The following is a 23579-nucleotide window of genomic DNA, read 5'->3' on the forward strand; positions in this document are numbered from 1 at the left end:
GATTTTGTTGTCTTCTCAAGAGCAAAATAAAGACTCTTGAATCATTCCTTGTGCTGTATATTCACCGTTCCTAACATAGATGCTCCAGAGGTTCAACCTGAAATATCTTTGATATTACTGATATAAGTCACTGTCGTTAAAATGTTGATAAATCAATGAGTTTCAGTCATTAAACTGCCAAAACCAGGCAAAGAACAGACTAGAACCCAAGAATACGCTTGACTCAGGAGAACAAGTGTACAGCTCATCAAAGGGGAGGACAGGAAGTGAGGAGTCGGACACCTGAAATAAGACAACATATGAATTTCAAAATAAAACAGGAAGTAGCAAAAATATATTTGTATGACAAAAATAAGGGACCTTAGTAAATAGCTCCCTCTAGTGTCGCAATAGAAAAGTGAGAAGCGGTGGAGCGGCGAATATTTTCTTTTCTGTGAGTTTTGTTGTGTTTACTTAGAGCCGCGTACTCCTTTTGTCGGTGCTGGAAATGAGGCGACAGACAGTCAGAGACACTACGACAGCAGCAGTAGTTATGCTGAGCTCCTCGCCGCTCTGACTGCTTTAATTTCGGGGATGAAAAGTCCAAAGTTGCTCAGAGAGCAGGCGGTGGGAGTTTATCTGAGGCAGCTGCTGACACCGGCCGGTGTGCGGACGCTGCTGCTCACACACGACTAGAGACAGAGAGACGGAGAGACACGGAGCTGCTAACGGGAGGAGGAACCGGTGTTTTCCTCTCAGCCACACCGAGGTTGTGGTGAGGAATTTGGGGGCGCTGACCAACCCGAGACGGCACCATCACCATCGTCATGGTCGTGTCGTTGCGGAGCTGGGTCGCCAACGAGGGAGGGAAACATTTAATCCTGGTGAGGAAAAAAAAAAGTTCAGCTCCAACTCAAACTCTTTCCTGTTAACGGAGTTGTCTGTTTTACATTTTCATGAGCTGCTTCAAGGTGTTTTTATTTATTTTTTTATTTTGAAGAAAACTTCATAGGAAAGAAACTGACCAACTGGTGATGCATTAATGAGCTTCTAAAGTACATGTGCAAAGTTATTTTTTTCCTAGATGCATTTGTTAGTCCGTGTTCTTTACTTTGAGAAGGGAGGTTTAAAAAAAGAATTGTCAAACAGCGTCGAATGCTAATGAGTCACTGCTGTTAATGCTAATTATTAGAAATCAATCAACATAAGTTAATGAAATCAAAAAAAGCTACTTAAGTGCAATACACATACAAAATGTCATGTTCAATCCTGTTTATACTGTAAATATAAAGCCCATGCTGTATATATTCTGTTAACTTAACGTCTGTAATGTACATTCTATTTTACCTTATTATAGTGTTATTGTTAATATTTTTCTATATTGTACTTTCACATATGTTGAAATGCATGTTTATTATTTATTACCTTTACGTTAACTGTCTTTGTTGCTGTGACAATGTAAATTCTCCCACTGCGGGATTAATAAAGTACTGTCTTATTTTAGGTAGCTGGCTAATTATTGGAGAAGACCTCAGTGAGATGGAACACCATTTTTTAAATGAGAGACATACCCAGTTAGGTCAAATGCAGTGATAGTGAACTGTTCAAGGTTGTGTGCTGGACATAATTTGCTGTGTGTGTGTCTGTGTAGGTGCTGTGGATGGGAGCAAACACCTGGCTGTTCCTGAAGACCTTTATGCTGTATTACTCTGGACAACAGTATCACTACCTCTTCGAAATGCTTGGGGTGAGAGAGATTTGACACACGTTCATAGGACTCGACTGCATTCACTGGTTTTCTTTCGATATTTTGACACTAACAGCAGATCTCTTCCACGTTGGACGCCCCGAACTACAAGTCAAGACCGAAAACATGTTTTCTTAGAGGGGTAGGTAACAGACAATAGAGATATTGTAAGAGATTGTTTTACTCTGAAGGAAGGTTGCTTTTTGTAACATCTGTTACCACATTAGTAAAAGTTATTTACAGCCATGACATTGAAACTTTCCTGTTCTGACAACAAATGAACCAGTAGCTGATACTCTCACAAAGGTGAACCCCTTTTTAGTTCCTCACTGACTCATCAGCAGATCCAGGCTTGTAGATTTTTAGAATTTATGTGATTGTGTGCACATAGATTAATATAGATTATAACTACAGACCAAACATGTTCAAATACAGATCACAGACGAAAAAAATAACCACTATACAGTAATGACTACCCTTTCAATCTTAAGGGAGATTCTGTAAAGTATAAGTGTCAGTCCAGATGAAGCCATCTGAGGCACTCCCTATGAAGAAAAATATAACATCTTTTTTCCTTAAATGTATTCTTAAAAGGTGCAAAACATTTAGCCACATCAGACTTTTAAATAGTCCGTTGGCCTAGTCCTCGACAAACACCCAAGTTTGTGACCCAGTGCAGCAATCTCCTTAAGTTTTCATGTCAATAAATATGTTGAAACTTTACAAAATATATTGATAGATATAAATGATTGACTATATAAGTACAGTATGTGGTCCACAAAGTGATCAAAAGCTCATATTATAGTACGTCGTTGAAAATATCACCCAAATGGTCATTGTATATTAGTGGAGGAACAGAAAAGAACAAAAGAAGATTTGGTTTCCCCACTTTAGCATCCACATACATCATGTAGCATTGTTCCTACATCATGGGGCACTAAGGCTTTTTTTAGTGGCTGCACAGTGACAACAATGAGCCTGTAAGTGAAAAATGTAGAGAAAAACAACAACAAAAAATGTATTCACTATCTCAACTCAAAATATTTCCATAGATATAATGGAAACAAGATTTGTGCTGCACTATCATCCGTCATAATACAGTTGCAATGTAAAGGCATGCACGCACGCACACACACGTGGATCAGGAATGAACCCTGTTAGTGTAATTGCTGTTACAAGGTCTTGTGTGTGTGCGTGTGTGTATACTTGTATTTGTTACCTCTTTAGGACCTTTTCTGGGATAAACACTGAACTTATCAGGACCAATAGTCCTCATGCAGACCGAAACCTGGTCCTAATGAGACAGAATCTGATTTCTGAGGAACTGTTTAAGTTTAGGGCTGAGATTTGAATTGTAGTTGAGGTTAGGGTTAGGCATCAACTGGTTATGGTTAAGGTTAGCAATAATGCTTTGTGTAGGCTGTCCAAATGAATGGAAGTCATTGAGAGTCCAGGGTAGCTGCACCAACCTCTGTGTGCCAATGAAAATGTCTTTGGTTGATGCACAAATGTCTCTGACCATCCATTCTTTTTCTGCTCAGACTGCTTTCTGTATTTGTTCTGTTAGTTGAAACTTGTTTGAAGTAAATTATTAGCAGAAATGTTTGGTCCCTATTTGTATGTTAGTCGTTAACATTCCTCCTCGTAACCCTAGATACTTGTGATTGTTTGCTGGAAGAAAGAAAATAAAAAGTTAGTGGTCCGTATACTTAAGATATACTTGCACTGATTACCAATACAAGTATATCATAAGACGCTTTCAGTCACTACAGAGTAGCCATAGATACTTAACATTGGGCCTGAATCTGGTGTGATGTTTTTTTTTTTTTTTTTAGCTTTGTCATTGTGGTGTTGTGATTGTGGTGACTTATCTAAAAATGTGAGTATCTTCACATTTATTTTTACACTTACTTAATAGATTAGTTTGATTTAGTTTATGTATTTATTCAAACATAAAACATTTTTTTAAATACAAAAAATTATATTCCGTTCATATTATTCAGTGTTCGAAAGGAATTAGGATGAAGTCCTACCCCTCCTTTTTTCTTTTTAAACACAAACAGTCAAATTGAAGCTTCAGAGAAACATTCAAAACAATTACGAAAACAAATTAACAGGAAAAACCAAGTCAAAAAAGTCACACTGGACCAACTCCAGTCCACCAGCCTGTTCATCTTTTCTATGGACAAAGTGGTGGATTTAAATAAAATGATGTAGCAGCAGGCGCCATGTGTAAGCTATTTACGCACTGCCTGTATACAGAGAGACACAAGGAGAGAGAAGGGCAAGTGTGGACATGTCTCTGGCTTTAACCGAATGCCTTGCCAGAGGGCTAAGTTTATATATGTGTGTGTCTCTCTCTCTTTGCGTGTGTGTGTGTGTGTGTACTTGCACGTGCAAGCTTTAATGCATCTTAAGGGTATTTAGATTGAACTTCCAAAACATCTTTTCATGTCCGTGTGTATGATTCTGTGTGTGTGAGTGAATGTAGGATTCTTTAGGACTTTTCCTGTCATAAACCTTGTCAGGACTACTAGTCCTCATAGAGATCAAAACCTGGTCCTAATGTGGCAGATTTATTTCTGAGGCTCAGGTTGAATTTGTGGCAAAGCATTACTTTGTTATGGTTAAGATTAGGGACACTGCTTTGTTTAGACTACCCAAATGAATGGTAGTCAATGCAGTGTCCTAAGGAGAATAGCTGCACAGACCTGTGTGTGTGTGTGTGTGTGTGTGTGTGTGTGTGCAGACACATATGGGGATGTACAGAAAGCAGGATATCAGATCTCCTGCATGTGGTTTTGCTGTCAGTTGCTTTTCTTTGTGAAGCTGTGTAGAGTTAATGTATCTGGGATTTCTTTTTCTAATGGTATCAGACTCTTTGAGCTCACGGATGTCTAGCCCTCGACTTGGTGTTTGTATGTGGACGTCTCTCACTCACATCTTTATCAGTTAGTTGTGCTGTAAAGCGTGGTCTTGTCCTTCATCGTGGACTGAAGGTAGATCATGTAAAACTGCTGCTTGTCCAGTTGTGACATCTTTATTTACAGTACATTTCCTGGATTATGTTCAAACTGTTTCTTAATTGGTGGTATCAGTTTGACAAAGTAAATTTGCTCTCCATGCTGTAAAGGACAAAGATTTGTTAACAGATACCAAACCAAACTTAATCAAAAGACCACTACTGCACTGTGGGTGTGACTGTTACGCAGGTCAAAGAAACATTATGTCCAATGCAGGTTATTGTCGTTTTGTGTTTATTGTCCAAAAGCAAACAAAAAAAAGAATAAACTCATCTAATTAATGCATGATGCCCACACTATGCCCAAACAGAAACAAGAAGAACTCACAGAAACAAAATAACAGAAACTTGAAAATATGCTAATATGCTAACAATTTCATTAACAAAAATGTAGCTGAAGAAAGCACTAAATACTGACCATCAAAAATCTAATCCTAATGAAAACAATTTAAATCACTAACACAATCAAACCAAAATCCAAATACCAAACAAATAGCTCCTACAATAGTTTTTTAGAGGAAGAGAAGTAATGGCTCAGTGCTCACTGAATACTTTAAATCTGATTTAGAACTGCTCTAAAGTGTTTGTCTGATCACTTTAATTCTGAATCAAGACCAGTCATTGAAACCTGCCTAACGATCCGCGTGTCTCTCTCAGCTCGGCTTGTGCATCAGCAGGGCGTCTGCGTCTGTACTGAACCTGAACTGCAGCCTGGTGCTGCTGCCCATGTGTCGCTCCCTGCTCACCTTTGTCCGAGGAAGACACACGGTAAGAAATGAAACTGACTGAGAAGTAGTACTGAGCCAATATGGCCAAAAAAAGAAACCTGTAAATTGTAGTTTAAACCCAGTGGACAGAAAATAGCAAACACTTGTTCAGCAGACACATAGACATTTGAGGAAAAACGTTAAGTAGCTGCCTGTTAAATAATATTGAATATAATAGGAAATTATATTGGGATATGCTGTATAAAACTCTCTTACACTTCAAGAAAACACTTGACAGTTTGGTGTATTTTTAGTAAACAGGAATTCTGAAAGTATGGGGGGAATACATTAAGCGGAAATAAAGTGTTATGTGTTAAAAACTCACAGGTATCGAGCAGAAAGACACGCAGACTACTGGACAAGAGCAAGACCTTTCATGTGGCCTGTGGAGTCACCATCTGCATCTTTTCAGGTACTTACTATCAGTGTGAGACTGTGTGTGTGTGTGTTCTTGTATTTGTTAGTTCTTTTCTGGCATAAACACTGACCTTGTCAGGACCAGCAGTCCTCGTGGAGACCTGAACCTGGTCCCAATGAGGCAGAACCTCATTTCTGAGGAACGTTTAGGGCTAAGATTTGAATTGTGGTTAAGGTATAACACTTTGTTCAAGCTGTGCAAACCTGTGTGTGTGTGTTTATATGTAAACTGTGTGTAAAAGTGTAGATAAAGTGGCTGCAGGCTGGCTCAGCATTTCTGGGGTACCAGCTGTGATGACCTTCCGGCTGGTCATATCTGTTTTTGCTGCTGTCAAGCTGTCTGTCTTTGTGCGTGCATGTGTGTGTGTGTGTGTGTGTGTGTGTGTGTGTGTGTGTTATCTTAGACTCTCCTCTCATGACATCATGGGAGCTTCTTGCAGCTGTGTGTCTGCTGTGTGTCCGGTTTACAAGCTTCTTCCCTTTATTCAATAAGGCATTGTCTCACTGTGTCTTAAAAATCTGTTGATTTGTGGGGATTTGGGATGTAGATGGATAGATATTTAATTATGCCTTTGAATTGAATTGCTTATTCATGTTGGATGTTGGGTAATTCACAGTGTCGCCGATGAAAAATGATTTCTGGCTATAATAATATCATTTTTATGTGCGCTATAAAGACCTCATAAAGTTAATACATCTCTACTATAGCACGATGAGCGGACTCACATCATTTATTTCAATAAAATGAAAACTACATAAATTAGAGACAGATTGTATTATTGAAATGGAGTGGCCACAGTTCATGAAGCAGAGGCATTGATTTCCTGACTTCAAATTAATCAGTCCTAAAAACACTTTATCCTTTTAGTCCCACAATGTAGCTGGATAGTGAATGTTGTTAGATTCTGTCTGCGCAAATATCTACAGATCACAGTCACCGTTAGAATTATTGTACTATTGTTTGCACAGGCAACAAGTGACACACTGGTAAATGTGACATTGTAAGACCAAGACCCTTTTTACGACATGAATTCCAGTCGTGTCGTCTGGGTGAGGCACGACAACAGGAGGATCCAGGCGAGGGGCGGCTCCTGGCTTGAACGCGCAGGAAGCAGGGCACTTGCCATTCACTGATTTAGTTTCTCCTGCTGAGTTGTCACATGAGCTCACACGGACGTTAATCAAGGAAGCTGGAAGGAGAGTCTCAGCAGCAACTCCCCAGACTTTTGTGCATGTCTGAAATTGAAAAGAAGTATGTTAGGATTCAAGATTCATGGCAGGTCACACACCAAAATGTCAGGCTCATGCAGGTGATTGTTTTCTTGTGTGGGAACGATGACAATTAAAAAGTTCATGGCAATCCACCTAGCAGCAGTTAAGGTATTTGTGTCTGGGTGAACTGACTGACTCTACCACCCATAGAGCTGGCATCTGTTCTTCATCAGTACAGTGTAATCCCTCTCATCATTACCATTCACCTCTCAACACACACACTTCTCTTTGTCATATTCTAATAGTGGAGTGCCGAAGTTCTGAGACAACAAATGACAATGAAGACAGTGAGTGTGTGGGGAACGGGGAGAGACATAGAGAGAGGGGGAGGCAGGGGGAGAGAAGGGTGGGAAGCAGTGGGAGTGAGAAAGGATGTGAGTGAGGAAAAAAAGGACCCTTGTGTCTCATGATTACACCCCCCTAATTCCATCAGCTGTTGAGCGGCTGCGTGGTTAGCCTGTGATGTCAGGGAAGTGTGTGTGTGTGTGTGTGTGGGGGTGTGTGTGTGAGTCAGGAGGGTGTTTTCTGCTGAACAGACAAAGAAATGCCTGTACAAGTTTCTACTCACAGTTTCATTTTGACAATAATGGTCAAGTGTGTGTCTGTGTTTAAGGCATATGAAGCGTTCCACATGACTACTGTTGTCTCTGCACACTCACTCTTTCCCCAGTCGTGCACGTGTCTGCCCACTTGGTGAACGTCATGAACTTCAGCGTGAGCTACTCGGACGACTTTCCTGCTCTCAATTTGGCTCGCTACAGAGGAGAGGTGCGACACACGCCTGCATATTTATACACCAGCCAATCGAACTCCCACCGTCACTCGAGTGAGGCGAATGTCTTCCAAATATGTCCTCATTCAGCGAGGATAGTCAAACACCACCAACTGATTAGTAACCTTTTACCTAGAAGGGAGGAACTGAGCATTGAATTCACCTGCTGAGGTAATGTTGTGGAATGAAGCCTGCAGACTGTTTGCTCCCCATGTTCCACAGTTGGCTGCTATTGTGGTGTCTAAAACAAACAGTAAAACTAGACTTCACATAAATAGACAGAATAGAAACCAACTATTTCTTTTGTTGCCTTTCCTTCCCAGGATCCTAAGATGATCATTTTGACCACAAGTAAGAAGAACTTCTCATTCTTATACAGTATTGCACATGGACCTCCCTTTATATCTGTTTTTTGTTGTTGTTATTATGTGCATATAATGATAAAAATGCCAAAAAACATTGTCTAGTCAGTATAGGATACATCTCATATTGAAGATGAGCATATGTATGTGTCCTTGGATGAGTACCCTTACTTGTTGACTTTATATCTGCTCTCTGATTGGCTGATTCTTCGCAGTCCCAGGGGTCACTGGTGTCCTGTTGGTTCTCATCCTTTTCCTGATGTTCATGTCCTCCTCCTACTGTGTACGGTACGTCAACTTAAAGCCACAATAACCGTGACAGTTTATGTTGGGTCCCAGACACCCATTATAAGAGACAGGCATAGAGCAGCCATAAGTTTTTTCTGAAATACTTTTTGTCTCTACCACTGTGTTTGTCTCTCAATGCATGTCTACTTGTATTTAGCTTCCACTATGTGTAATTCTCTTGTTTTTTTGTGTGTGTGTGTGTGTGTGAGAGAGTGTGATGAAGACAATGGAAGGCTGGGAGACAGAAACCATAGAAACACATGCCAACCTCAGTCTGTTACAAAGCAAATCTCTAATAAGTGTTTCACTCTTTGCTCTGTCATTACACAGGTCATGCTGGGTCAACCACTGTGTATGTGTATGTGTGTGTGTGTGTGTGTGTGTGTAATTGAACAGAGGGTAGCAGGGTTTTCCAGACCACTTAAGGCCCTAGATAAGAGTTGGGTTAAGTGGCTGGAGTGGTGGGATGTTGACTGCAGCAGAGCAGAGATAATATACATGTCATCAGCATGTTAATGTTGTTACTAACTACATACTTTGTGTTGTTTGTGTTACTACACACATGAAGGGAGGAATCTGTGGTCAATAAGCTGAAGTGATGACCCAACAGTGGGTCTAGTTCTTGATATGTTCATGTTTTATGGTGTTCGTGTATCTATGGTTGTTTTTTGTAAGTTTTTTTTGGAATTACTACTTCTACAGAAATTAAAGTGTCACTAGTACTTCTAATTAAGCCTAAACATTTGTTAGGAGACAGATTTGGAATTCAGTAAGGTAATATTTCAATAAAGAGATTTTAAACCACCATTGGAAACGATGTGCAGGTTGTGTACACATCCCCCCCCCATGCAACATTAGTGGATGACAGTGTGTGACCACGTCTTTTAAAAGATTACAAACAAACCGCGGTGCTCCGCATTTGTGTATGAAAAGAAAAGAAACATGAAAGAATATTTGGTCAAAGAGAAATATGATAATTGAATACTAACCTCTGCTGTCATGCTCATTCAGACTCAGAGCTAAGAGTCTTGTGAACCTTGTCATCTTCTTGTGTTCTATCTGTCTATCTATCTCTTTTTTAAATCTCATTGGTCTTAAATGTGTAATTATATGTCAAATCATTTTTGTCTTTTTATTTTTTCAGCGTGTCCAACTATGAGATCTTCTGGTACACACACAACCTCTTCATTGTTTTCTACATCATCCTCATGGTTCACATAGTCGGGTATGTCTCCGGGCTTTATTCCCTGATTCAGCACTAAATCTACCTGTGTCTGTGCTGTATGTCTGGTTTATCTTTGGACGAGTTGCTGAGTTTTGCACTGTTGGTACATTTTGTTCCTACTTTAACCACTAGAATCAGAAAGTGAGATAAAAAATTGTATCTTCACCTGTGTATGTCAGCAAATGTGGGAGACTCCCACTGACAGCTGGAGACATCTCTAACCTTCTTTCAGCAACTTAAAACAAAAACACTGCAAAATCGTGGTGTAGTTTTTTTCAGCTCTTTAGTGGAAAAACAGCCACACTGTCTAGGAATCTTGTCCCTTGTGGATCAAATGAGATATAAGAGTTACACAGGGTTTTATTTCCTGGCTCCAATGATGTGTCCCTGGGTGGGACACTTAACCCCACATTGCTCCTGATGGCTGTGCCGGCAGCGTGTGAATGGGTATGAAAGAGGAGTGATAGAAAATATGTTGCACATAGATGCACTGTTTGAAAGTGTGAGTGAATGGGTGAATGGCAAAACTCTAGTGGAAAACCCCTTTGAGTGATCATCAAGACTAGAAAAGCGCTATATAAATATATATAATAATACAGACCATTTATTTGACCATTTACTAATTCAAAAATCCATCGTTATTCAACTAGATAAACCATTAATCGTCATCCTCTTTTTGCATTTAAGAGATTCTTTGGCTGTTTATTATCTGTGTACAAACGGATACTAAAAAAAATGTGCCGTGTCTATAAACATTTTGATTCTGTATAATATTGATCTCCACTTTATGAAACAATTGTGCATATTTTAATCACAGCTTATATTCCTTATACAATAACTGTAAAAACAAAAACAAAAAAACAACAACAAGCAGACTTGAATTTGGATGTTGTTGATTTTTCTTTTTCCATTAGTGGTGCTTTAAAGTATCAGACCAACATAGAGGCCCACCCCCCCGGCTGCCTCCGAGCCAATCAGAGCAACACAGAGCAGCAGGACGAGGAGCTGCATCAGTGTGAAGATGAAGAGAGGAGATGCAGAGAGGAGGCTCACTTCCATCCACACTACCCCCAGGTGTGTGGGTGTGTTAGTAGGTGTATCCTGGCATTAAAGTTGGGTGTGTAAGTGTTGAACACGTGTGCTGCTGAGTATTTGAGAAGTGTTGGGGGGGTGGGGGTGAATGTTATTAGAGGTGTAGTGCTGTGAGGGAGGAGCAGACATCCTCTCTCTACATCAAGGCCCGTGTTTGCATGTGTTTCTTCTTGTATGTGTGATTATGTGTTTGCACGTGGTTGTTAAGCAACAAGCTGGTTCCATAAAATCTCCCTTATACCTGATTGTGTTTCCCAGGCTTTCCTGGAGCTGTGAGCAATTAGACGGCCCGCAGGTTACTGCGAGCAAAGAAACAGAAACACACCACACACAGTGACAGAGAGGGGCTAGATGGATTTAGAATTAAGGCCCCCATGTTTGCATAATTTGGCTCGCAGTAAAGTTCATCTAACCTCTGAAATCACGTAACAGATGTGAAAATGCAGAAAGTCACCAGTGTGATAACAAGTATAGTTTTCGTGCAATTTTATGACTCCATATGTGTTGTAGACATGGCTGTGGGTGTCCGGTCCTCTCTGTCTCTACTGCGCGGAGCGGTTCTACCGCTACATGAGGAGCAGTGACCCCGTTACCATAGTGACAGTCATCAGGCATCCGTGTGATGTCATTGAGTTGCGCATGCTGAAGAAGAACTTCAAAGCTCATCCTGGACAGGTGAGAGGACAAGACATATTTATCCCCAAATATATCTTTTTGTGTGTCTGAGTTGTATTTTATTTTTGCACTCTTCTGTCTCCACTCTGTGTTGTCTGCGTGTCTCTCCCACCTTTCATCTCTCCCTGTTGCTCCCCTTTTTTCTCAGTATATCCTTCTTAACTGTCCAGGTGTGTCTTCATTTGAGAACCATCCCTTCACTCTAACAACGGTAAGAGTTCATTTAACTCTACAAGTTATTGCCATACATTCCTCACTTATGACACAATGCAAACATACACACACATCTTAAATGTTCTTCCACCTGGCAAAAGAACACACAGTTCTCTGTCTGTCTCAACATCCGACTCCCTCTTCTATCAGCTGACAATTGATTGACAGCTGGGTTATCCAGGAATATTCAGTTTCACATTGTTTATTGATGTTCTCAGATTTAACACAGGCTGTATGACACACAGGCGAAGACAAAGACATAACTTTCTGCTTAGAGCAGAATTTTTTTTTGCCAGAGAGGCGTTCAGTCCACACGGAGACACACACACACACTTGATGCATGCTTGCAGTGTGTTATGGAGCTTTGAGGAGGAGGGCAAAGAATCACACTGACAGAGAGCAGACAGACCCCCGAGGCTTGTAATGCCGTCTGCCAACAGGAAGGCTCTGTGTGTGTGTGTGTGTGTGTGGGTGGGTGTATGTGTGTCTGTAAAATTTAATGAATGAAGTTTCCCCTATGTGCTGTATGTGTGCTCCGGTATGTGTGTTTGTGTGCATGTTTGTTTCTCTTGTATTAGTTGCACATGTGTGTTTTCTGTTTTGCTGTGACTCATTGTCTGCTCTTTCTAATTCCTCACAGTGTCCCACAGAGAACAAGACAACTTTTGGCATCCATCTTCGAGTTGTTGGAGACTGGACTGGTGGGTTCACACACACACACACACACACACACACACACACACACACACACACACACACACACACATACACACACACACACGCACATGCATGTAGGCTACACGTGGAGAAACGCACAGATAAAAAACTCGACACACAATCTCACTGGTCCCTGTCAGAGTTGACAGGAAGGAAGTCGTTTTATTTTGTCCTCCTCTTCACTCTTCATTCCGTCTCCTCCGTGGGGAGGTTGCATTTAAGAAAACCCTACATTTTGTGTGCTGCTGTATGTGTGTGCGCGTGTGTGTGTCACTGTCTACATCTTTACCTTGAGGCTAGCATGCAGTTTTATTGTAAGGTCTGTATTTTCCATGAGAAGACACTGACACAAGTTTTAGGATTTCACTTTCAGTACTATCAGTGATTAAGTCACAAGCACAAACACGTCACATGCACATTCTGCACCGTATGTATATTATGTATATATCACAGACAAGGAAAAGTCAGTGAACAGACAGAACAACACCACTTTGTTTAAAGAGCTTTGTATTTGACAAATGCAGGAACACCTCCACTCATTTTCCACACACTACTCTACTCACACGCATGCAGTAAGTCACTAGTTTCAATGAGTTTAACGCATACAACATGTGTACGTAATGCTCAAGCATGTCTTGAATAAACCTGGAGTAAAACAGACCTTAGGGTTCCACTCCAGGTGTAAGAGAGCCAGGGTCATGCCATTGCTATTGTAAGGGTAGGTCACACTAAATACTTGACCCCTTTAGATTCTGTGTTTTGTTTCTCTGGAAAGATGTGTTATTTTAAAACTGCATACATGCTTCTGATCGAGAAATAACTATATAGTATGGTTATGATGCTAAAACAACAAATGTAATGATGGCCTGAGACTGTTGTGCAATATCATAACAATGTATTGTTGTGGTTTTATAGATAATACAAATAACACTTGCTTCTGACACACTGTTCTTTAAGGTTACAATAAACCTGAATAATTACAAATCCTCTCCTCTCCTCTCTCCTTTCAGAGCGTTTAACACAGCTGCTACTTCCTCAGCCTAGGATAGACTTGGAGATCCTTCCCATGGTGCAGCAGAGAAGATACCCCAAGTACAGTGCATTTCTCTGTGTGTGTGTGTGTGTGTGACGTGGTTGACATGATTTCTCATGAAAGCTCAGAGTCAAACAGGGGTCAGAGGTTTTGACCTCCTTAGCCTCTGACCCTGTGCTCTTCCTGTTGTGTGTTTGAGAGACAGATAGACAGATACACAGAGAGAGAAGAGGAGTGTTTGTTCTGTGAAAGTAAACCAGAGCTCAACAAACCATGAACATCCCCATCCCCCGTCTATTAAATAGGCCGAGGTGAACAACTGTGCCTAAATACAGTTAGAGGGTAGTTTGTGGGTAGTTTTTCTTAATTTATATCTATATTGTCTTTTAAAATAAGGATTTGTGTACATGATAACTGGTAGCACTTCAAGTATCCATAGATAGAATTTGTAAGCAGTATACTGTATTTAGGTTTGATACATGACTTATATGCATGAAGCAGGTATGTGATATATTTGTAAATACCCATTATGTGAAATGTTGGAATAAAATGAAAGATGTCTTCACAGCAGAAGCTGTAATAGTTTAAAACTGTACATATCATATCATTTTAATCATTTAAAATATTTAAGTAGTGTCGTAAATTACATTTACAAGTTTATGTTTGTTTCTGTTGCTGCGGTCTCTCCATCAAATCAATAACACAACATCTAGTTTGATGACTGAAGGAAGCAGCGTGGGATCATGGGTATTGTTCTGCTGCTGAAGCTCTCATGCTGTAGGGGGAGAGTTTCTGCGGCGGAACACATAGCAAACGGCAATGAGTACTTTTGTGCCGTATACACATCTGTTATTTTGAGTAGAACTTGAATAGAACTATCGATAGATAGAAGTGTGAGTGGAAATGTTTTATCTCATGTAAGTTCAAAGTGTCCGTATTTTAGATGTTTTATCTTCAACTTTTATGAGATAAATAATAAATAAAAGCTGAAGAAAATTCTCTGTCCTTAGTGTTCCTGAGCCCAGAGTTTGTGATTATGTGACAATAAGGCTTAGTCTCACTTGACCATGTGGTGGATGTGGGGATGTGTGAATGCTGCACCATGAAGCAGTTATGGGCACAGTTTCATGCATAATGTTGTCTGAGCATATCTTGTTTGGATTTGATTGCAAGTGGGTTTTGCCTCTGTGTGTGCTTGGACTGTGGGATCTGAAAGACACCATATGTATCTGTTTGTGTGGGCTTTTTTGTGTGTAATTGTCCAGATCCTTGGCTTATTTGTATTTGTGTGTTTTTATCTGTATTGTGTGCCCAGGCTTTACGTGGACGGTCCATTTGGAGGTCCATCAGAGGAAGTGTTCAACTACGACGTCAGTCTCTGTGTTGCTGGTGGAATTGGTGTCACACCATTTGCCTGTGTGCTGCATGCTCTGCTGTGAGTAAAGAATAATGTCGCTTGCTGAAAAATCATGAATACTTGCAGCAAGTATTTGATGTTGCGTCCTTTGTTTTTGCCCCATTGTTTCTTTTCATTCCACCAGCGATGGCTGGGAGGGTTTCCGGTTGCAGAGGTTGTACTTTGTCTGGGTCTGCAGAGAGCTACACTCCTTCTACTGGTTTGCTGAGCTGCTATGTGCTCTTCATCACAAGGTCAGAATAAACCTTACCCATTGTGTTTTAATTAATTAACAGAATAGAAATTAAAATGTCATCACATATACTATAGAGTATTTTTTTTTGTGCTTGAAAGTCTACATGAAAGTCTACACACATATGGACTGTATTTACAATAAGCTAATGTAATAATGTAACATTATTTGACTTTATACATTTTACAACAATCAGTGAAGGTCAATTAACTGTCAGTTTTGTTATATAATTTGCTATATTTGGCCTGTACAATTTCAGAAAACAGAAATGCTTTTTGTTTTTTAGTTAGTAAGAATGTGGGAGCAACAATTAACACTGAACTTTGTGTTTGTTATAAAGCTTTGGCAGGAAAACAGACCAGACTACTTCAATCTGAAACTGTATGTCAGTCAGGAAAATAAACTGCAGGTAGGTGTGACCTCTCCAAAATCTAATTTGATTGTATTTCATTGTCAGTTCACACTTATTCCTTCACCGTTGAGCTATTGTTTCGCAGTCCTTAAGAACATTACCCACTAGAGGGCAGTATGTGACAGACAGAGAGCAAGAGGGTGAAGTCTCGATGACATGCAGTAGTATGAGGGACATTACATTAAAATGATATATTATTTCAATGAAAGGCGAAACAAAGACTACATTGACAATTGACATGTTACTGACTGAGATTATCTAACTGCTTATAAGGAAACTCTTTACCTCTGACAAAAAAACAAAACAAGGAAAACCAGTGACATCTGTTTTCATCATATAAAAAGTTATTTCTCTAAAATGCAAGAAGCATTGAAATGGCAGTCGCAGTTCCCATTCCAGTGCTGATTGTCCACTGTGTGTCACTAGAGAAAGGTGCAAAGGTTGAATGCTGGGCACACCCTGGAAACGTCACATTTTACAAATATAAAGACGAATGAATGTAAAACAAGCTGTTTGCTAGAACTGCAAACAATCCAGTGGTAAATTGTATAAATTATACCACTGGCCATTGCGTCATGGTGAACTATTTCTACAGTTAGGTGTGTGGTTGACTCCAGCTCCTCGTTAGTATAGTGGTGAGTATCCCCGCCTGTCACGCGGGAGACCGGGGTTCAATTCCCCGACGGGGAGGAAATATGTTTTGTCAGCTGTTCTTCATGGAGTCTTATGGCGCATTTCCACACTACTTAACAAACGCGGGTTAATCTCCAACAACTACCAGGGAAATTTCTATATTTAACAGAAGAGTCTGGTGTATTTAGGGACAGCGCAGGCGATCGCGAGCGGCATCAAAGACCGCTGCCGCTGTAGCCTGTGGAGTAGGAGGCTGTACTCCGGAGACGTGTGGACTGAAATCAAGCCGAACAACGCCGAATTGTAGATAACGTTAAAACTACTCAACTATACAACTATAACAACTATAGGAGTAGTACTTGTGTAAAGTCACTAGTCATTCGTGTGTGTGTCGCGTATAAAACGAAGTCACCGCAGTTTCACTCAGCCGTGCAGTGATGACTCCGCCCACGTCAAGTAGGTACTTTTTTGTAGTGTAGAAGTAAGAACCACATGCTTGTCATGTGTAACAACTCTGTAACAGCAACACACCAAGCTAAACTGTGTTGTTTTCCCCTCCTCCACATTGTTCATGTTAAATGCTTCTGATTACGGTAAAAGCTCCATCTCTACAGGCAGATTAAACCAGCGGGTGTCGCCTCACGCTGTCTACAGAGCAATCCTGATCCACAGACCCACATTAAGAGTTCAGTTTAAACTGGAACCTATGTGAAATTGCAGTAGTAACATGTTGAATGTTGTCATGTTTATGTTCATCTGTTCATTCAGAACTAATAATATGAATGTTTGTTGTACATACTCTCTTTTTTCAGAGTATGTCTGAGGAGAAGTACCAACCACTCGCCTCCAGGCTGCTGGTTGGACGGCCCAGGTGGAAGTTGCTGTTTAAGGAGATTGGGAAAACCAATAAGCAGTGAGTAGCTTGAGAAAGTAGCATAATAATTGAATAAACCATGAACATCTGACTACACTACTTTTTCCCCCTTTGGTTCCAGTAAACGCATTGGGGTTTTCTGTTGTGGACCTAAGGGCATTTCCAGGACTCTCCACAGACTGTGCAACTCCACAAGAAATCCTGGAACCACCTTTGAATTCAACAAGGAAACCTTCAGCTGACTGAACTCCACAACTGGTTCTACACTTCCTCGGTGAAAAAGAGATAAGAAATAAAACAAATCGCAACTTTGGGATGGACAGATTTTTATACTTTTGTGGGAAATTATTTTTTAAAGTTCATTTCTGAAGATCTTTTGGCAATTTAGGTTAATTCAAGTATTCACAGATTATATCTCTATTTCTTATCTTTGCTGATGGCAAAAACAAAAGGCCATGGAGTTCTTCTCTGCAAGTGAACTTGTCTTCTGACTCCACAAGCTTCTACTTCATCATGCAAAGAATTGAAGAGACCAGCTCCTGATGTTCTGTTGGATTTCATCTTTTTTTTTTCGCTTGATGAACCCCACTGAGGAGTAGATTGATTTCACATGATGTGAAGAAAAGAAAAAAGAAAAAAGCAATCTCACAACTACCTGTAGAATGAGATAAAAGTATTACACGAGAGGGAGTTGATCTTGCAGCGTACCAGAGCTGAAGGTGACAGGCTCTCATCCAAATGTTTACAAAACTCTTGCTCTAAAAAAACACTATACTGAGGGCCAGTTTTGGTGTTTGCCAGTTGGCTGGTTCGTAACCATCCTCCCCCGGTGCCAAAGCAGCTCTTATGACCAAAGAGTTCATGTTATAAACGTTACCTTTTCTTCCACAAGCTGTTTTGTCCAAATCCAAAAAAAAAACAGTACTGACATGAGAGAAAACCTGTGTGCCTTGTCATTTTTTAATTGGGATAAAGAGAATTTTTTTTTCGTTATTATGCAAAATAATTACTGATCTCATGAGTCTTCATTTTTTTGGCATGCAATCACAACACAATGACAGGTGGAGGCTAATTAAATAATACTTATTTTTAATAGCACAGATGCTCTGGTCTTTAAATGTATTTCACGCTTTAGAAAGTGGTAACAGAAAAGCTCTTGTGGAAAACATGGGGCTTCAGCTCGAGTGTGAGTGTTGTAGGTGACTGACACTCAACAGGACGAAATAGAACCAAAATGGACATAAAAGGACACTTTTTAAATATTTAAGTATTTAATTAACAAGATTTTATTAACCTCAAGTCAATACTTTTTTGATTGTTGTTTTTTATGTATTTATATTTCTTAAAGTTATTTTATGGTCAGTGGAAACCTCTTGTTGTACTTGTAATAGTTTGACTCATCTCCAGAAGGTTAAATTATTGATGAAAGAAAGAAAGTAAGGATGATTTCAGTTCAAATTTGGTAACAGTGACACACTTTTAGTAGCTTGTTATATATGCAAGGTCCAGTGTGTGGAATTTATTGCAATCTATCAACAGAAATGTAATGCAATATTTAATACAAGGCATGTAATAATTTCTTCAGTTCTGTTTACATTACCTTAGAAAAAGGCCCTTTATACAGTACTTCTTAGCTGTGAGTCATTTTCCAAAAGGTATTAATTTGGTTGCAGTATGCAATATGACCCCCAGATGCCACTAATCATACACACTGGACATTTTAGACTTTGTAAATAATTTATATCTCTATATTTCTTTTGTGACTGAATAAAACAAATACAATCTATCCAAATGTAATTTGCTCCCATTGCAACTATACGTAGCATATAAAAAAAATCAAAGGTATTTCTATTCTATTTTCAGGAGTTTCATCTTTTTCTATTCATTACATTTGAAATGATTGTTTGACAACACCAACGTCAACATAACCTCCATAATCAACAGAGAGAGAAACATTTGTTCGAGTCTGATTTTATTGCAGCATGTACAGACTCACGATTCACCTCTGTTGTCGTGATACATTTTCTGTGCCGCTTCAGCACAGAGGCCCACACATGAGAGTGTGTGTGTGACTTCATCTGTCTATTAACTGGACAGTTTTAAAAATGTACAAAGACAGAGAAGTCTTTCTGCATGGAGTTTGGAGTGTGCGTTGTTGGTTTGCTCCGGGTTCTCCGGTTTCCTCCCACAGTCCAAAAACATGCAGATTTGAGGGTTAGGCAAATCTCTGGACTCTCTAAATGACTGTAGGTGTGAGAGTGAGAGTGGAGGGTTGTTTGTTTCTGTGTGGTCCTGTGATGGACTGGCGACCTGTCCAGGGTGTACCCCGCCTTTTGCCCTATGTCAGCTGGGATTGGCACCAGCAACCCTCATGTGGAGGATAAAGCAGTAGAAGATGGATGGGTGGAAGACAGAGAGGTGTGTATATTAATTCACACTTTTGATCAGTAGTTGCTTTATCAAATATTTCATAATGCTTTTTTTTTGCCACATTTTGAAAGATGTAGCCTTTTCTTTGAGGGGTATTCAGTTCTCTTGAATCTAACTATATTCTTATATATCTTCTTTCTTATTTCATACACATGTACATATATGCCTTGTAAATAGAATAATGTGTTACAAATTAGCAATAAATTAAAATGACGGGTCAGTGAAGACTGTCAAGAAAAGAAAACACATTTCTCTCTTAATTCAGATAGAGCTGCTTAACACTGAAATAAGGACATAAAAGCTCTGGAAGACATTTCTTGAATATGAATGTGTAAAATATCAGGCACATCTGATTTTTTTTAACTTCCTGCTTCTTGCACCACAAATTAAATCCACTTCACCCCCACGATATGTGTTCCATTTTGAGTGTGTGTTACAGTGTAGTCTGGTACGAGGCCGAGCCTTCCTCCGAGCTGCTCTGCAGCAGTGGCTGTCTCTCTCCATAGCTCGATGTCCTCTTCCTCCTCTGGTTCCGCTTCCACTTCCTCCTTATGACGACAATTAACGCAGCCATGACTGAAGCGACCAGAGCCCCAAGGATCCCAGCTCCCAGCAGCCACTGCCAGATCTGCTGCGCCTGCTCAAGGTAAGGCGTCAGAACCTCCTGCATGAACCTCTGGCCTGTGGTCAGACAGTATAATAACACAATGTTAATCAAGGGGAGTGTTGTAGTAACACTCGTTTAACTGACAAATGTGTTGTTTTGTACTTACCAGGGTCTAGCAGGTAGGCATACTCATATCCTAGAGCCTTGTTGGACAGGAAATAGTCCCCGTTTCTATAGAGGGGCATAAAGGGCACCATGTAGTAGCCATCATTGTGGCCAATGGGGGCATTTGCACGTGGGTAGCTGGTCCTGACAGGCTGGTGGGTCCTGAGCCATCGCTCAAAGATACTGGAGAAGAAATGGAAGCAACAGAGAAAGATAGATTTAGAAAGGAAAAGACAATGTAATAATTATATAATTGATTCTACAAAAGAGGCAATATAACACGAATATTTAACAGAGAATTTTTCACATTTAAATCAAAAGGTGGTTTAAAATAGAATAGAATAGAAGAACCAGCTGACCCTAACCCTGTCCTGTTCCAGTATGAGAGTCTGGATCCTGGCAGCCATGATGGACTATATCCTGAAACCACTCACAGCTAAATAGGCAGCAGATGTCTTGCTTGTTTTTAATAAATCTTTAAAATTGTTTGTGTTGTGGTTGTCGTTAGTTTTCGCGCGAGCTGGGAAAAGGGAGCTGTCTCCTCTTTTCATTTGCCCAGGCTTTCCCTTAGGCTTCCAAATAACATATAATTTAATTTCATTTAAGTGGGCAGTATCAATGAAAAATGCACTAAAGAAGGAAATAAAAAATATTACAATTGCTGGAAATTACATCCACTGTATTAGTTATTCTCTTGTTTCCTATCTCACTGTTCTTTTCTCTATTATTACTGTTTTGTCTCCTTATCTCCTCCATCATTCATCTAGCTTTATGTTTATTTATTGAAGTGAAAGGAATTAATCCTTTTACTATCACTTTGTGTTCTGTTTCCCAGCAGGTTTGTGTGTCATCTCACCTATCGATGAAAGCATGGTGCAGCAGAAAGATGGGGTCGTTGGCTGAACCCTGCACTGAGGACATGGAGCCGTTCATGAAGACGTGCAAGGCGTTGTGCATGGTGCTCTGGCCTGACATTGCCATACCTGTCTCTGGACTGGCAAAACCTACAGGGGACCCGGGAAAAAGAGGGATGAGATGGTGACACACAAGAAGAGATTGTATGTAAGTTCCATGTGGAGGAAAAGGATGAGCAATTCAATTATAGGAACGTTTGGAGATATATTTGTGAAGCTGCGGAGAAAGGGAAGATTAGCAAGGAAAACATGAGAGGCAGAGATGGAAGTCAATTAAATGAATAAAGAGACTGTAACACAATCTTACATCTGTTACAGTTGTATATATGTCTCTTATGTATGCAAAGAGGTGGCGACACAAACATTTCCTCCCAATTCTAAACCAAATCCCAGTCTCCTACCTTCTAGGACGTTTCTGAAGCTCATGTTGGTGAATCGGTCCATGGTCTCAGTCTCGTACTCAGCTAGGCCCACTGTGAATTCCACATCAGCTGTTGTGGGGAGTCTGGGGATGCGGTTTTGATCGTGGTTGCCAGGGTTACGCAACAGTGGACCCTCCCCAGTAGCATTACACAATGCTTCTCGATTGTTGTACTCCTCTGGCTGAGTGCAGATTACCTACACAGACACACACACATGGAGTACTGCTGACTGCTGACTGGTTTATTGAAATGCTTCACATATAAAAATAATGACATTAATGAACTGTTCATTGGCTACTGAAATCACAGACTTTTTTGTATTTGTTTAAATGTTGCTGCAGACCATAATATCCTGCTGTGTGTGTGATGTATTACAGCAAAACATGGTCTTTAAATGTAAAAACCTTCAACCACAGATACAATTAGACAAATACATTGAAGAAAATAACATGTTAAAGCTAAATGTTCAAATTGCAACAAACAACGCAGAATAATGAGCTATTTTAAAATACTCAAGGCCTTTTGAAAATGGACTTTTCTTCAGTGTAAATTCTTTTTTAAAAGTGTCTCCAAATAAGGCTGTCATTTCTTTTGATTCACAGAACAAAGCAGATAAGCAGGCAAGTAACCTGCACCGTGACATGGAAACAAAACAAGGCTTTGTTTTAGGGAGGAAATGAATTTTCCGGGTCTAGACATGTTTTCTTATACCTTTACTGTATGTTTTCAGACTCTTACCTTCCATGAGGAAAATACAGAACCAGGGCTGATGAGGTTGGGATTAACGGGGCTGCGTCCCCCCATGAGAGCATCAGTGCACACCTGACAGGACTGGGCATCTCTCCAGTCCCAGTATGGAATGGTGAAGTTAAAATCTCCCGTCAGCTTCCTTATCTCATTTTCCCAGTGAAGCAGGAAGACTCTGTGCCATGGTAGAAAGGCTGAAGACTCATGGGCAAAGTCAATTTCTCTCCATACGTTGCCTGGACCTCCCAAGAAGGTATCACGGGACACATAGTAGTGCATCCAGACGAACAGGTCATAGGTGTTGATATCAGAGAACATGGGGTTCTCACCATTTTCGCCCATCTCAGCTCTTGTTGCTGTGGTGATGACATAGTCACGACTAATCGTGTTTTTAGCCAGGTTCAGAAAAGAGATAACCTTCTGTTGTTCAGCGGTCGACATGGTCATGATGTTCCTGCGCACTGATTCCCTGTACTCTGCACAGTTTGAGCCCCAGTAACCAAATCTGCATTCTCCACAGTTAAAACCTCCGTAGTTTCCAGCACAACGACATGTGCGGTTAAAGAAAGCTAAAGGCCAACGTTCTCTGTCATCGATCCCTCTGTGTGGATACTGGGGCCCATCGGGCTCATCGGAGACCAACACCTCAGTGCAGAAACCACGGCCTGACAAGGCACCACAGGCCGAGCCGTCACCATCCCACACAGGGCAGCACTCTTTAGTCCGGAGTCCCTCTGAGTTTGCACACGGACGGGGGAATTGACAAAAAGAAGTCCCAACGAGCTGCAGCAGGAATAGAGATACACACAGGCTCCTCATGGTGAAATGTCAGAGCAACTCCAGTCTTAAATACAGTGAGTATGTGAACTCCTGCTGAAAAAAATGAACACAAGAGAACCTGGTTCACTAACTAAAAGTTACTCCTTAATACACTGCAGGTACAGAAACACAGGACTGCGCACTAAAACAAATGTATGTTAGAAATAACTTTTCACACCTGAATTTTCTCATAAATAAGCAGTTCGGTTTTTTTTTTGGGTGAAACCCCCTCTACACTACCATCCAGCCCTCTACTAAGTCTCCTTCTGCCCTCTCTCGCACTCTCTTCCACACAGCCAGTGGTCTCCTCTTTTCTCCCTAATTAT

General features: G+C 40.4%; 2 protein-coding genes and 1 non-coding gene across 3 annotated transcripts; 2 read left to right on the forward strand and 1 right to left on the reverse strand.

Annotated features, from left to right (window-relative positions):
* Positions 1-410: 410 nt before the first annotated feature.
* Positions 411-17471, forward strand: LOC131462768 (NADPH oxidase 4). The gene is made up of 18 exons (XM_058634273.1): positions 411-863; positions 1631-1726; positions 5406-5516; positions 5843-5927; positions 7875-7972; positions 8300-8327; positions 8554-8626; positions 9771-9851; positions 10766-10925; positions 11454-11618; positions 11767-11829; positions 12472-12532; positions 13559-13640; positions 14897-15016; positions 15123-15231; positions 15571-15639; positions 17088-17188; positions 17271-17471. The coding sequence occupies exons 1-18, from the start codon at positions 807-809 to the stop codon at positions 17389-17391; spliced, it is 1680 nt and encodes a 559-aa protein (XP_058490256.1). The 5' UTR covers positions 411-806; the 3' UTR covers positions 17392-17471.
* trnad-guc (transfer RNA aspartic acid (anticodon GUC)) lies at positions 16261-16332 on the forward strand. The gene has a single exon. It is a non-coding gene; the product is annotated as a tRNA-Asp (tRNA).
* A 1633-nt stretch (positions 17472-19104) lies between the features above and the next one.
* tyr (tyrosinase) lies at positions 19105-23565 on the reverse strand. Its single transcript, XM_058634274.1, has 5 exons — positions 22426-23565; positions 21667-21883; positions 21208-21355; positions 20353-20534; positions 19105-20260 (listed from the first exon to the last, which is right to left on the reverse strand). Exons 1-5 carry the CDS (start codon positions 23251-23253, stop codon positions 20013-20015), a joined length of 1623 nt encoding a protein of 540 aa, XP_058490257.1. The 5' UTR covers positions 23254-23565; the 3' UTR covers positions 19105-20012.
* Positions 23566-23579: the final 14 nt, after the last annotated feature.

The sequence above is a fragment of the Solea solea genome, chromosome 7, assembly GCF_958295425.1.
Source record: "Solea solea chromosome 7, fSolSol10.1, whole genome shotgun sequence".
Classification (NCBI taxonomy): Eukaryota; Metazoa; Chordata; class Actinopteri; order Pleuronectiformes; family Soleidae; genus Solea; species Solea solea.